This window comes from Orycteropus afer, unplaced genomic scaffold, assembly GCF_000298275.1.
Source record: "Orycteropus afer afer isolate SDZICR_OR568_19922 unplaced genomic scaffold, OryAfe1.0 scaffold00144, whole genome shotgun sequence".
NCBI lineage: Eukaryota > Metazoa > Chordata > Mammalia > Tubulidentata > Orycteropodidae > Orycteropus > Orycteropus afer.
Window position 1 is genome coordinate 2,435,027 of NW_006921731.1, and position 12,683 is coordinate 2,447,709.

The 12,683-nt window shown below is 36.7% G+C and overlaps 1 protein-coding gene across 1 annotated transcript in view; it reads right to left on the minus strand.

The window, feature by feature from the left end:
* Positions 1 to 12,683, minus strand: part of THUMPD3 (THUMP domain containing 3) — a 32,721-nt gene that overhangs the window by 14,039 nt on the left and 5,999 nt on the right. Inside the window, exons 3-4 of the mRNA XM_007945866.1 lie at positions 4,320 to 4,799; positions 975 to 1,105 (exon numbers count right to left, since the gene is read on the minus strand). Of these exons, the coding sequence (XP_007944057.1) occupies positions 975 to 1,105; positions 4,320 to 4,799 (611 nt within the window). The remainder of the gene's footprint in view (positions 1 to 974; positions 1,106 to 4,319; positions 4,800 to 12,683) is intronic.

Sequence of the window (12,683 nt, forward strand, 5' to 3'; positions counted from 1 at the left end):
GTAGATACACTCCTTGGAGAGAACAATCATGGGAGAAAGAAGGGCTGCTTATGCACAGGGAGACAGCTCGGGGCAGGAGTGCATGGAGGGATGGACACAGGGAAGAGGTAACTATCAGGAGGAAATAGGAGGGGAGCTGTCGCATTGTGGTAAATTGTGGTCAATGTCACGAGACAAAATATTTGTGAACTGCTGTATGGAAAGTGAATTTGCTCTGTAAATTTTCACCCAAATCACAATTTAAAAAAAAAAAAAAGAAATGAAACAAAGCAAAATCTCTAATTCTCAACATAAAATATTAATATTAGCTTTCTTCAACTGAAATGAGTCAGCCCTATTCAAGAGGCAGATATAAGATATTGCTCTCATTTAATAATCAAGAAAATTGAGACAGTAGTTTAGTGATATTTTCAGAATCACAAGGAGGAAATACTGAAGACAGGAAAGAAATCATTAGCTTTTTATCGTGTCTTTACACACTAAATTCCAACATGTTACAGACCATCAAGTCACTTTTTGACTCATAATGACCCCATGTGACAAAACAGAACTGTCCCGTAAGTATTTTAAGGCTATAATCTTTACAGAGCAGATTACCAGGTCTTCTTCCTGCAGTGTGTGGGCGGGTTCGAACCACTAACCTTTTGTTTAGCAGCTGAGCACTTAATTGTTGAGCCACAAGGGCTTCTTAATTCTGACATATAAAACAAAACCCAATGCTGTCAAGTCATTTTGCAGTCAGAGTGACCTAGGACAAACTAGAACTGCCCCATATGGTTTCTAAGATTGTAATCTTTATGGGAGCTACCTGCCACATTCCACCCCAGAAAAGTGGCTGATGGGTTCAAATGGCCAACCTTTCAATTAGCAATACTGTGCTACCAGAGCTGCTAATTCCAAAAAAACTTAAGTGTTTTAGAGAAAATTCAAACCAGGGTGCCACTTTAATCCAACTGGCAAACCCATTCTCTTACCTCAGCATCCCATAGGCAAGAGTAGATCTAAGAGTTGTGGGTCCAAAATGCGTGATATTTCTTCGGTGGAGACTCTCTTCTGTCAATGCAATGCCCACAACTATTTCATTATCATGGATATTCAAAAGAACCTATAATAAATTTAAATAAGACAGAAGAAAATAATTTTAGAATTGCTCCAACTGCACTTGTAAGATTTTTTATTCGAAGATTTTTAACTTTTTTATTGAGGTTATACTCTGCATACAGTAAAGTGCATAAATCTTAAGTGTATACCTAATGAATGTTTATCTATCTATAAACCTGTGGAACCACCATCCAGATCAAGATAGAGAACATTTCTAATACTAAACGTTCTTTCTGGCCCCTCCCAGTCAGTCTCCCCACCCTAGGGAATCATTCATTTGACTGCTAGCTCATCACAGATTAAAACCCAACTCATTGCTATCAAGTCAATTCCAACTCATAATAACCCCTGCTGCATCTCCAAGGCTGAAAATCTTTATGGAAGTAAACTGCCTCATCTTCCTCCCATGGAACAGGTGGTGGGTTTGAACTGCCGACCTTCTGGTTAGAAGCCAAATGCCTTACCCACTATACCACCAGAGCACCTTGAATCATATTATAATTAAAAAAAACACAAAAAACTCAAAGCCATTGACTCAGGTAATTTTTTAAATTTTGTATTGATTTTATTCCTTTCATTCACTGTATTTATAAGCTGATTATAACTAGATTTCCCCAAAAACTTTTATAATGTAAACATATTTTGAAGGATTTGGGTTTTTTAATATACTTAAGTTTTTCAAAAAACTTTTTTGGAAAATATTTCAGAGACAGAAAAATGTTAAGAACCCTGTTAACCCTTCACTTAAATCCACCAATTATTAATGCTTTGCTACATTTGCTTTATCACCTGTTACATTGTTTTTTTTTCCCCTTAACTTGACTTACTTAAGTAATGTTTGTGTAATAATGAGTTTCTTATATTAGTTATATGTTTTTCTAACACACACAGAATACTGAATATAAACTAATCAAAAATGTTCTTAATCTTACACTTCCATTTCCTCCTCATGATCTTAACAGCAGCAGCTGATGCCTGTACCACCTTTTTACATGCCAGGATTTGTTCTACACACTTGACATTCATTATCTCATTTCATATTTATACCCTCTGAGCTAGGTACTTGTTGTTATTGTTGTTATGTGCCGTGAAGTCGGACCTTACTCATAGCAATGCCTCCTTGGGTTTCTGAGGCAGTATCACTATGGAAGTAGATTGCCCAGCCTGCCTTCTGAGGAGTGGCTGGTGGGTTTGAACCACCAGCCTTCTGGTTAGCAGTCAAGTGCCTTAGGCACTATACTACCAGAGCTCCAGGTACTTGTAATATCCTCTTTTTATAGATGAGGAAATTACCCAGTGTCACACAGCTCGTAAGCTGCTAAACTCAGGAAGGATGGCTTGAGTCTGTGCTCTGAGATGCTTTGCTAACTTTTAGACCTCACCGTTCTAGTTACCTAGTTAGCCTGCTCATTGTCCTGGCAGTTCTAGGAGATACACAAAAAAGAGAAAGCACACAAACAAGTCACTTGCTCCAGACTGAAGAGCCCCAAAAGCAACAGAAAATGATTTCTGGGTAAAAATATCATCTGCTAGGAGCCTTTTTTCAGATGTCAGTCATTTAAAGAGTCTAGTTCATGCTGCCCACATGTGAATCACATGTAGTGGAGTACTGGGACCAAGGCGAATAAGCATGTTGAGAAGGACTATGAGCTAGTGTCTGGGTCTGTGAATCTAGGAGCACCAAGAAAGAAGCGAGCTGGCTCTGGGATTAGTGTTAGCGTTGATGTCCTGATGTCAGGAGGTCAAAGCTTATTTTCAAACGTGCTCTGCTTGTTTAGGTGCAAACTCTACAACCAAGACATACAATTTTTTTTTTTAATCTAGTTGAACTTTACAATTTCAAAGTCCTCACAATGTTAGTAAAAGGTACTATATTCAAAATTAGAAAACTCAATCTACTGACGACTAAGGAGTCAATGGCTGGTACAATGGCTAAGGCGTTTTTGGCTGCTAAGCAAAAGGTCAGCGGTTCAAACCAATCAACTGCTCTGCAGGAGAAAGATGAGGTAGTCTGCTTCCATCAAGATTTATAGCTTCAGAAACCCTATGGGGCAGTACCACTCTGTCCTACTGGGTTGCTATGAGTTGGAACTGACTCAATGGCAGTGGGCTTGAATTTGGTACTGATCCTTGCTACGTACAGTAAAAGTTTCTGAGAAAGCCAGAACTTAAATAAGACAGATACCTGCCAGAGAAAGAAAACTAAAACAAGCAATAGAAAAGTGCTAAGACTGTACCTTGTCAAAGGCAGGAAACTTGTGAGACCCAGAAAAACAAGATAGTCCTGTTCCAGCTCTCACAGGTTTCACTGAACCAGGTGGTGTGCCACATACTTTAAATGTATCACCTCATTTATCCTTCAGAACAACCTTAAAAGGTACAGTAATACACCCTTATCTGGGGTTTCGTTTTCTGCGGTTTCAGGTACACACGGTCAACTTAGTCTGAAAGTGTTAAATGAGTAGCAAGATGAAATCTCTTGCTGTCCTGCCCAGCACCTGAATCATCCCTTTTGTCCGGAACATCCATGCCATATACACTTCCTGCCCATTAGTTATTGTTGTTAATCTCTTACTGTACCTAATTTAGAAATTAAACTTTATTATAGGTGTGTATGTATTGGACAAGACATAGTACATATAGGGTTTGGTACTATCTGCAGTTTCAGGCACCCATGGGAGGTCTTGGAACGCATCCTCCATGGATAAGTTGGGGGGACTACTGTATATACTATTATTGGGTTCATTTGAAACAGGCACAGAAGAAACTATATTATCCAAAGTCAGAGAGTAGTGGAGTCAAAATTTGCATGTAGATTTCTCATTCCATAGTTCATGCTCTTCTTAGCTCTGTGGTCTCAGTTTAATTGTCTGTAAAACTGGGTTAATCTGAAAATTCCACACCTATAGAAGCCCAGTTCTACTCTATCCTGTAAGATTGACTATAAGTCAGAATCGACTCAATGGCTGTTACCTGGTTTGGATAACAGCCCTAGTGGCACAGTGGTTAAAGGCTCAGCTGCAAATGGAAAGGTAGGCAGTTTGAACCAACCAGTTACTCTGCAGGAGAAAGATGAGGCAGTCTGCTCCCTGTAAAGATTACAGCATTGGAAACCCTATGAGACACTTCTGCTCTGTCCGATAGGGTCACTATGAGCCAGAATTAACTTGACAGCAATGGGTTTTGTAATCCTTCTTGAATCCTAAGTCTGTACTTACCTCCACATCAAAGTTGGTCATGTCAGCCTTCCACTTAAAATGATCTTGAACAGCACCCCCAAAATCTCTTGCAGCTTCATTTGAGGTAAAGCAGTGTTTCTCCCCAGCCCTACTGCATGTGACTCTAAACTTTAGTGTCTGATGGTCAGTTTCTTCTTTTGAGCTTTCATCAGTCTCATCTTCTTTGGAAGATGCCAAATCATCACCTACTAAAGTTGATATCTCCTCTTTAATGGCTGGATTTTCATAATAGTCTAAGATATGTGGATCTAAGGCATTGCTAGTGAACTCTTTTTTAACATCTCTCTCATTTATTTTTTCTCCTCGTCCATTATTAATCTTCTCTCTACTTGAATTCTGATTTGATTTTTTGTGCTTTGCTTTTTTTTTCTTGAAACTGGTGTTAATTTTCCATACTTTTAAAGGGTCTGACCATGGGAGTTTCCCAGCCAAATCTTCAAAATCCTTTAGAACTTCTTCCTATCAAGGACAGAGAATGAAATTCATTCATTTCTCACCACCTTAACTGAACAATTAAACCTCTAGTGTGCTACAGACTATACTAATCATTATGCTGGGGGTGTAGCGAATGTAGAACAAAAGAGTAAATAAAATAATGTCACTCTCAAGAAAATAAAAATCTCACTGGTAAGTTAGATATATACAAAGTAAGTCACTAAAGAACAGTACAAGATAGAACGGTAGAATTTACCCAAATCACAGTAAGTAGTTAAAAAAAAAAAAAAAAAGACACAGAAAAGAAAGTTAAAAAAAAAAAAAAAAGATCAGAAGTTTAGACTTCAAGATTAAAACTGAAGTAGTAAGAAACTATTAATAGTGGTTACCTCCATAGAGGGGAAGTAGACAGATGAAAGACAGAGAAGGGAGGGAAACTTACTTCTCACTGACTGAATTCTTTTTGTACTTTTAAAATTTTGTACTGAATATACAAATGAACTATTTTAAAAAATAAGTATTTTAAAGAAAAAAGTTTAATGAGCTTATCTATCCAATTTCTAAATAGCACCAAGTTATCTTTTTAAAAAGTAAATTCAGTCATGCCCCTCCCTAGTGTAAAACTTTGTAATAGCATTTCACTGTACATAGAAAATCTAAATTCCTTTCAAAGACTAACAGAATTTGACCCCAGCCTGTTTCTCTTGTATCACTTCAGGATCATTCTTTCCTTCACTCCCAATTCTGCTTGGAAATATACTTGTTTCACTTAGTCTCACTGTGCTGCCAGCTCCTTTCTCATTGTTTAATGGCAATTTAAAAAGGCATATCCTCTGAGCACTTGTTCTATTTAAAGAAATATTCCCTAGTTACTCTCTTCCCATCTTACTTCTTTAGTATTATCTGAAGTTAAGAAGTCCCTGGGTGGCACAAATGGTTAAGCATTTGACTACTAACCAAAAGGTTGGTGGTTCAAGCCCACCCAGAGGGTGCCCTGGAAGATCTGCTTCCAAAAGGTCATAGTCTTGAAAACTCTATGGAGTTCCACTGTGTACACATGGGATCACCATAAGTTGAAATCAACTGGACGCCAGCTGGCTTGGTTTAGTTTTTTTGATATCTGGAGTTAGTAGATTTATGTATTTACTTGTTTATCATCAATTCTCCTCCCAGAAGATAAGTGCATGGTAGAATGAACTTTATTTGTGATCACTGCTACAGGGCAACATGTACAAAAATGCCTGATCTTTAAACAACTACTGCATACTATGTGATTAAATATTAAAATGGGTAACCTAGACCTGCACTATCCAACGTAGTAGCCACTAGCTATGTGTAGGCATTTAAATTAAAATTCAGCTTAGGCGTGCTGCCTAAGGCATTTGACTGCTAACCAGAAAGCTGGTGGTTCAAAACCACCAGCCACTCCTCAGAAGGAATTTACTCCTGTAGTGATACCACCTTGGAAACCCAAGAAGGGGTCGCTATGAGTCGGATCCGACTCAACAGCAGTGAGTTTGGTTTTTTTGGTTTTCAGTTGTACTAGTCACATTTCATGTGCCGATGGCTAATGTCTCCCATGTTGGACAGCAAACAGAACATTTCCATCAGGAAGTTCTACAGCTCAGGGTTGCTAGACAATATGTTACTGAAGATCAAAGCAGAAAGAAATCAGTGCTGACTGATGGAATTAATACTTGAAGTGACGGTTTGATACTACTTGAAACTTGCTAAAATAATGTCAACTTCAGTTTTGGAAAATTCAATTATCTTTACAAATAATTTCCCTACAAAGTGCCTCTAGAGTACTTGCAGCTTTAACACGGTCCACTGCCTCCTTTCCTCAGAAACTGGTCTAAGAAAAAGAAACACTGATTCATTTTTATTGAATCTAGATTATATCTATACTTTGAACTACAACATAAGAATCACCAAATGCAATGAAGGTCAAACAAAGGTATAGGAAGACACGATAGAGAACGCCTACAGACCTCAGAAAAAGGGCAAATCACAGTCAGTAGGTAGCAGATCAATTCTTGTCTGCAACAGCAGAAAAGAAGTAGGTGCACTGATGGTGGGAGCTTCCCTGGACTTCATTCGTACCAAGGAAAGCAGAGGAGGGAAGTAAGGGCTGAACAAGTACACAGACAAGCTGAAATTAGTCTGAAAACAGTCTGTTGGTGATGTAGAGTGGGGAAGAGAATAACACTGTGAATAGCCCCAAAGCTGCTGATTCCTTGAGGCTAAGATAAGGAGAAGTAAAAGCTAAAAGAACTCATTCAATGGTATGGAAAGTATACTTCAAGAAGGCCAGTTTTTGGGTTTTTTCCCCCCCTAAAAAAAAGGAGAACTAATTCACCCATACTTCTTAGTAAGAAGGAACTGTGAGCCAAAGAAATTTCCTGCTGGACTAGAGCTTGTTTCAAGTTTCTCCCATTGTAAGAACTTCCTACGAACAGTCAAATGCCTTAGACACTATGCCACCAGAGCACCTTTTTTCCCCCATATGAACAAGTCCAGGAAGAGCTGCCTCATTCAAAGATCAATAGTTATTAAATGGTATCAGCACAGGAGATTTCTGGTAAGATGGAGGAATAGGCAGACAAACGACACAGACCCTCTTCAACGAAGAAAAGAAAAACCAATTGACAGAGATACAGAAGATAATCCTGGAACCCTGAGCTTTGAAAGGAACTATACAAAAGTGGATTAGGCACCAACTAGTGGAAAAACCTGAACGAAAACATTGAGTACAGAGATGGTCGGTCAGTGCTGCGGACTGTCAGCTACTCTGATGAGACCAACAGCCTGAATATTTCCAAGTGGTGTTGGGACCTGAGAATTGACCTAAAGATCAGTCCCAGTCACCAAGGGCTGCAGGGACAACTGTTCTGGTGGCCTAGGACTAGGAAGGGCAACAGCAAGGAGGGAAACAACCTGAGCTGTGGACTTTCTGCTGTCTGGAGGGCACAGCCACTTTGATTGTTTACATGTGGCAGCCATTTTGGATATTTAAAGTGACCAAGGGCACAGCCATTTTGATGTTTTCAAGTGGCAACCATTTTGGATTTTAAAGTGATTAGCATTCTCACTGAAAGAGAAGAATTTCCAACCAAAAATTATGTACCCAGCAAAACTGTCCCTTAAATATGATGGTGAAATTGGGACATTTCCAGATAAGCAAAAATTAAGGGAGTTTGTTAAAACCAGACCAACCCTACAAGAGATGCTAAAGGGAGGCCTTTAGACAGAGAAGCAACAACAGCCAACAACAAGTGACCATTAACAACATGGTGATATAACCCAGAAACCAATCCAGCTATGGAGTATCCAAAGTAAATAAGGCTACAAGATTGTAAACAGGGAACCAGAGACATCAATTGACAAATGAGGACAACTACAAACCAAAAAGAGGGAAAAAACTGTGTTGTTACAGACCATCTAGATGGTAGGGAAGTCAAGACAATTACAAGATACAACAGAGTTTTCTACACTTGGGAAGAAAACTATAAATCACAGGGTGACTGCAAAGAAAAAAGAAAAAAAAAAACAAAAAAAAAACCCTTCACATCAAAAAAGAGGACCAGCATAAATATTCAGCAAATACTAAAACAATAACAATGAGGGAAGTGATAACATGATTCATAAACAAAATGAGCTCAGCATAGAAAATTATATGGAACAAGCAATCGACACCACAAAAAAGTGCGTAACAAAAATGACAGCAACAAATTCATATTTGCCAATAATTACATATTTGGCAAGGGACTTATCTCTAAGATTTGTAGTGGAAGAATGGATGACCAAACTATGGTACATACACACAATGGATTGCTATGCATTCCACAGCAAATGAAGAATGTAGAGTCTGCAAAACATTGCATAATATGGATGAACTTGGAGGACATTATGCTGAATAAAATAAGTCAATCACAGAAGAACAAATATAGTAGTTCGTTGTTTTGGAGGGTCAAGGAACAGTTTATATATGGAGGAAACTTTCTTTGTTCGTTGCCAGGGTTTGGAGGGAAGGGGAGGGAGAGAAGGGAACACTGAAAAAAAAAAATGCATTAACGCATGTCACTATAGTTTTGTGTATTTCACTGTACATAAATTATATTTCAATAAAATGCATTAAAAGTATCAGCACAACATTTACATAAAAGTAGTAAAAGAAAAAAAAGAGGAAAGGAACAGAAAAACAGCAAACAAAAAATAATGATCATAAAAACACTGCCACAGAATAGTTTAAAACTGTGATCAAACACTGATATGACACCAAACATGTAATGAGGAAATATCTTTGTAAAATAAGATCTCAAAGGAGAGTGATAAAAGCAGAAAGAAGATGAGGTAAGCTGCCAGAAGGAGATGAAATAGGAGCCTGTAAAAGTCAAAGAAAAAGTGGAATGAAAAAATAAAACTATCAGAAATGAAAACCATTTTGAAAGCTGGACATGTAAAAGGCACTGCTAAAAACACAGTAAAAGATGTAGAAAAAAGTAACACAAATAAAATGGAAATTAACTAAATTAAGAAAGGATGGGAAAGAAATAGACAAATATGAAAGACAGTCAAAGAAGACTGTACATATTTATAACTAATATGCCCAAAGAAGGGAATTAAAATAATTAAACAGCAACAAAAAATTTTTTTCAAATAATTAAAATAAAATTGCCAGAAATGTAAGCACAGATGACTCTCTCTGTAGATTTACTGGTCCCAACAAAGAATTGTCAAGAATGAGTTACATCCTGGAAGCTAAGTAGACTTCAAAGATTTTGAAAAGAACAAAACAAAAAACTAAGTATCAAGAAGACAATAAACAAGGGGGAAAAAATACCAGGATGGTCTCAGGGTTTTCCACAGCAAGATATAACGTTGTTGTTGTTCTGTGCCATTGAGTCGGACCCACTTATAGCCACCCCTCGAGTTTACGAGTTGGTATCACTACACATGTTAGATTGCCCAACCTTCCTTCCAAGGAGTGGTTGGTGGGTCTGAACCTCCAACCTTCTGGTTAGCAGTCAAGTGCCTTAGGCACTATGCTACCAGAGCTCCTAAAATGTTAGAAAAGAAAAAACATTCTGACTCAATGGCAAATAACAACAATATTCTTAAGGAAGGAAGTGTGATCCCAAATTTTATACCCAAACTATTAACCAAATATAAGCATCAAAGATATTTCTGAACTCAAGTCATTCAAGAAATAAAAAGAAAACCTCTGACAAAGTGCTCTGTCAAGAGCACTTATAATCTATTTAACTATACAATTAAAATGAAAACAAATATAGGGACTATGATTACAAACAGGTGTAAATATTACAAAGTGTGGCCTGCAGGTGGGAGGGCAAAAGTAGGTAAAGAGAAGTAATTTAAGCTTGCTGATTATCCTCATCTTTTATACACAGAGTGCAAAGGATGGAAGGTAAAACTGATAAATACAAGTACATTTAAAGGCATAAAGGTCAATACTAAGAAAAATATAAAATTAACTAAAATTGGGAGGTGGAGGGAAGAAGTAGAAATAATATCAATTTCATCATTACTGTTAGTATAAATTCAAGAAATATTGCGTAAATAGTAGATTAAATATGTAATTTCTAGTTATACTTATGAAAGTAACAACACAGCACAAACACAAACTACCAAACTATTACAAATAACATGGACAGGGAAGAAGCAAGGAAAATATGACTAAAGATTTAATGAAAAAGAAAACAGAAGGATTAACATGAATATGACAGAATGAAGACCAAACATTTTTCTGTCACATTAATAATTATCAATGAAATAAATTCTATTAAACAGAGAAATAATCCTTGAATTGAATCAAGGACATACATAGGACACTCATTGTACCACTATGATTGACAAAAGACTGGAAAAAAATTTAATGTTCTAAAATGGAACTGGTTAAAGCATGATACAACAACACAGTGTAATACATGCAGCTAACTCCAAAAATAATAATACTGACATGAGCTCCAAATATATGGAAATAGCATAGCAAAGAACAGTATTATGGTATGTTCTATTTGTGTTAAATAAATCAATACAATTAATATATTAATAAAGTATCTCAAGAAGGATACCCCCAAAATTAGTAATAGTTGTTGCCTCCAAGGAGGAAAGTATATGGATGGCATGGGGATATGGAGTAAATCTTACTTTCACTCTATATTGTTTTGAGTCTTTACAGTGTTGCTCTAAGCACATGTTTCACCTGGTTAAAACAAAAAATAAATCACAGATTTGTTAGCCTTAAAAAAAAATGGGCTAGTAAATTCATATGATCTGAATAAACTAAAAAAAAGAGAACGAACCCATTAGAATGCTTAAATACTCTATTAAGGTGAAGGGAAGTTACTCATAAGAATAAACTCGGTCAACAGAATGAAAGCTAGAAGTAAATGTTTTAAAAAGGGGTTTTACTGGAGTATGTTACAATTTATGTCCACAAAGCCAAGAGTTTAACAATTTCTTACAGTCAGACTATAGTCATTTCCCTTGAACAGATTTGAAGATCTGCCTTACTCCTTGCTGCTCTTTGGGACTTCTGCCAGGAACCTCTTTTGCAGTTACTTACAAGGCAACTCTGAAAAGCTGGCTTATATAGAATCATTTTATAATAATCAAATTCACCTCTAATCGAGATCAAAAATACCCAAAAGAATACAAACTCTAAGATGGCAAAAACACAAGAATTTTAGAAAATGTGCCCTCGTAAGTTAAACCAAAACCAAACTCACTGCCATTAAGTCAATTCCGACTCATAGCAACCCCCTTTGGGTTTCCTCGGCAGTAAATCTTTTCAAAAGTAGATTGCCCAGTCTTCCTGCTGCGGAGTGGCTGGTAGGTTTGAACCGCCAACCTTCTGGTTAGCAGTCAAATGCCTTAGACACTATACCACCAGAGAACTTAAGATAGAAATGAACAGTTTTTCAAAATCTCTGTCAACATTTATTTATTTACAGAATTGACTATTTAAATTTCAAAGTATTTATCAGCAAAATTTTTTTTAATAATCTGCCTATTATTTACTAATTTCATAGCCATAATTCAGTTGGCAGTGACCATTTAGAAATCTGCAGGGTTATAATACTAGTGTTGAAAGTTACATTTTTAGTTAATAAGAGTCTTAACTGTTCTCAGTCTGACTTCTTTTAGGTTTGGTTTTAAGTTTTTAGGCTGTGGGGTTCACATCAATTTGTCTGATTGGTTGGTTTATGAATAATGTTTTGGAAACCAACCTGTTGCCAATAAACAAAAATTAGAGAATGAGGTAGCATACCATAATTTTTAAAAACAGACTGTTTTCAAGATAGGCAAAACAACTGATAGAAAAAAGTGTTTGCATTTGACTCTGAAAACCTGATCAAAAAGAAATGTGGAAAAATACTAAAATCTTACTGCAATTTATTTTCAACCTTCAGCTTGGGCAATAGCTGAGTAATTAGAAATCAGGAGCTAAACACAAGTTGGAGACAAAGCTGTTGTACTAACAACTGAAGGAGTATTTAGATATTACTTTGGCTCTATTTCAAAAAATGAAATTGGAGAAGAAAGCAGGGCAAAAGCAGAATGTTGAGAGAAAGTGGTATTTGTAGATGACATAAACTGTCATTTGCTCTTCAGTTCACAGTCTAGAAGCAATTCTATTCTGGAACTATGTACATCAGCAAGGCTAATCTAAAGTTTCTCTCTTTGTAAGTTAGTGCAAGGATTTGTTTTATTGCTTATAAACATTGATATTTTTCAATACTGATTTGTAAAAACAACTTTTGGAAAGGGCTGTCAGCAAATCTCTTTGGATTTTATTGTAAATATCTCCCAGCATTCTGTATTATAAAAAAAGCAAAAGTATGATCAGAGGCCAATTTATAGCAATAAGTGCACACATCAAAA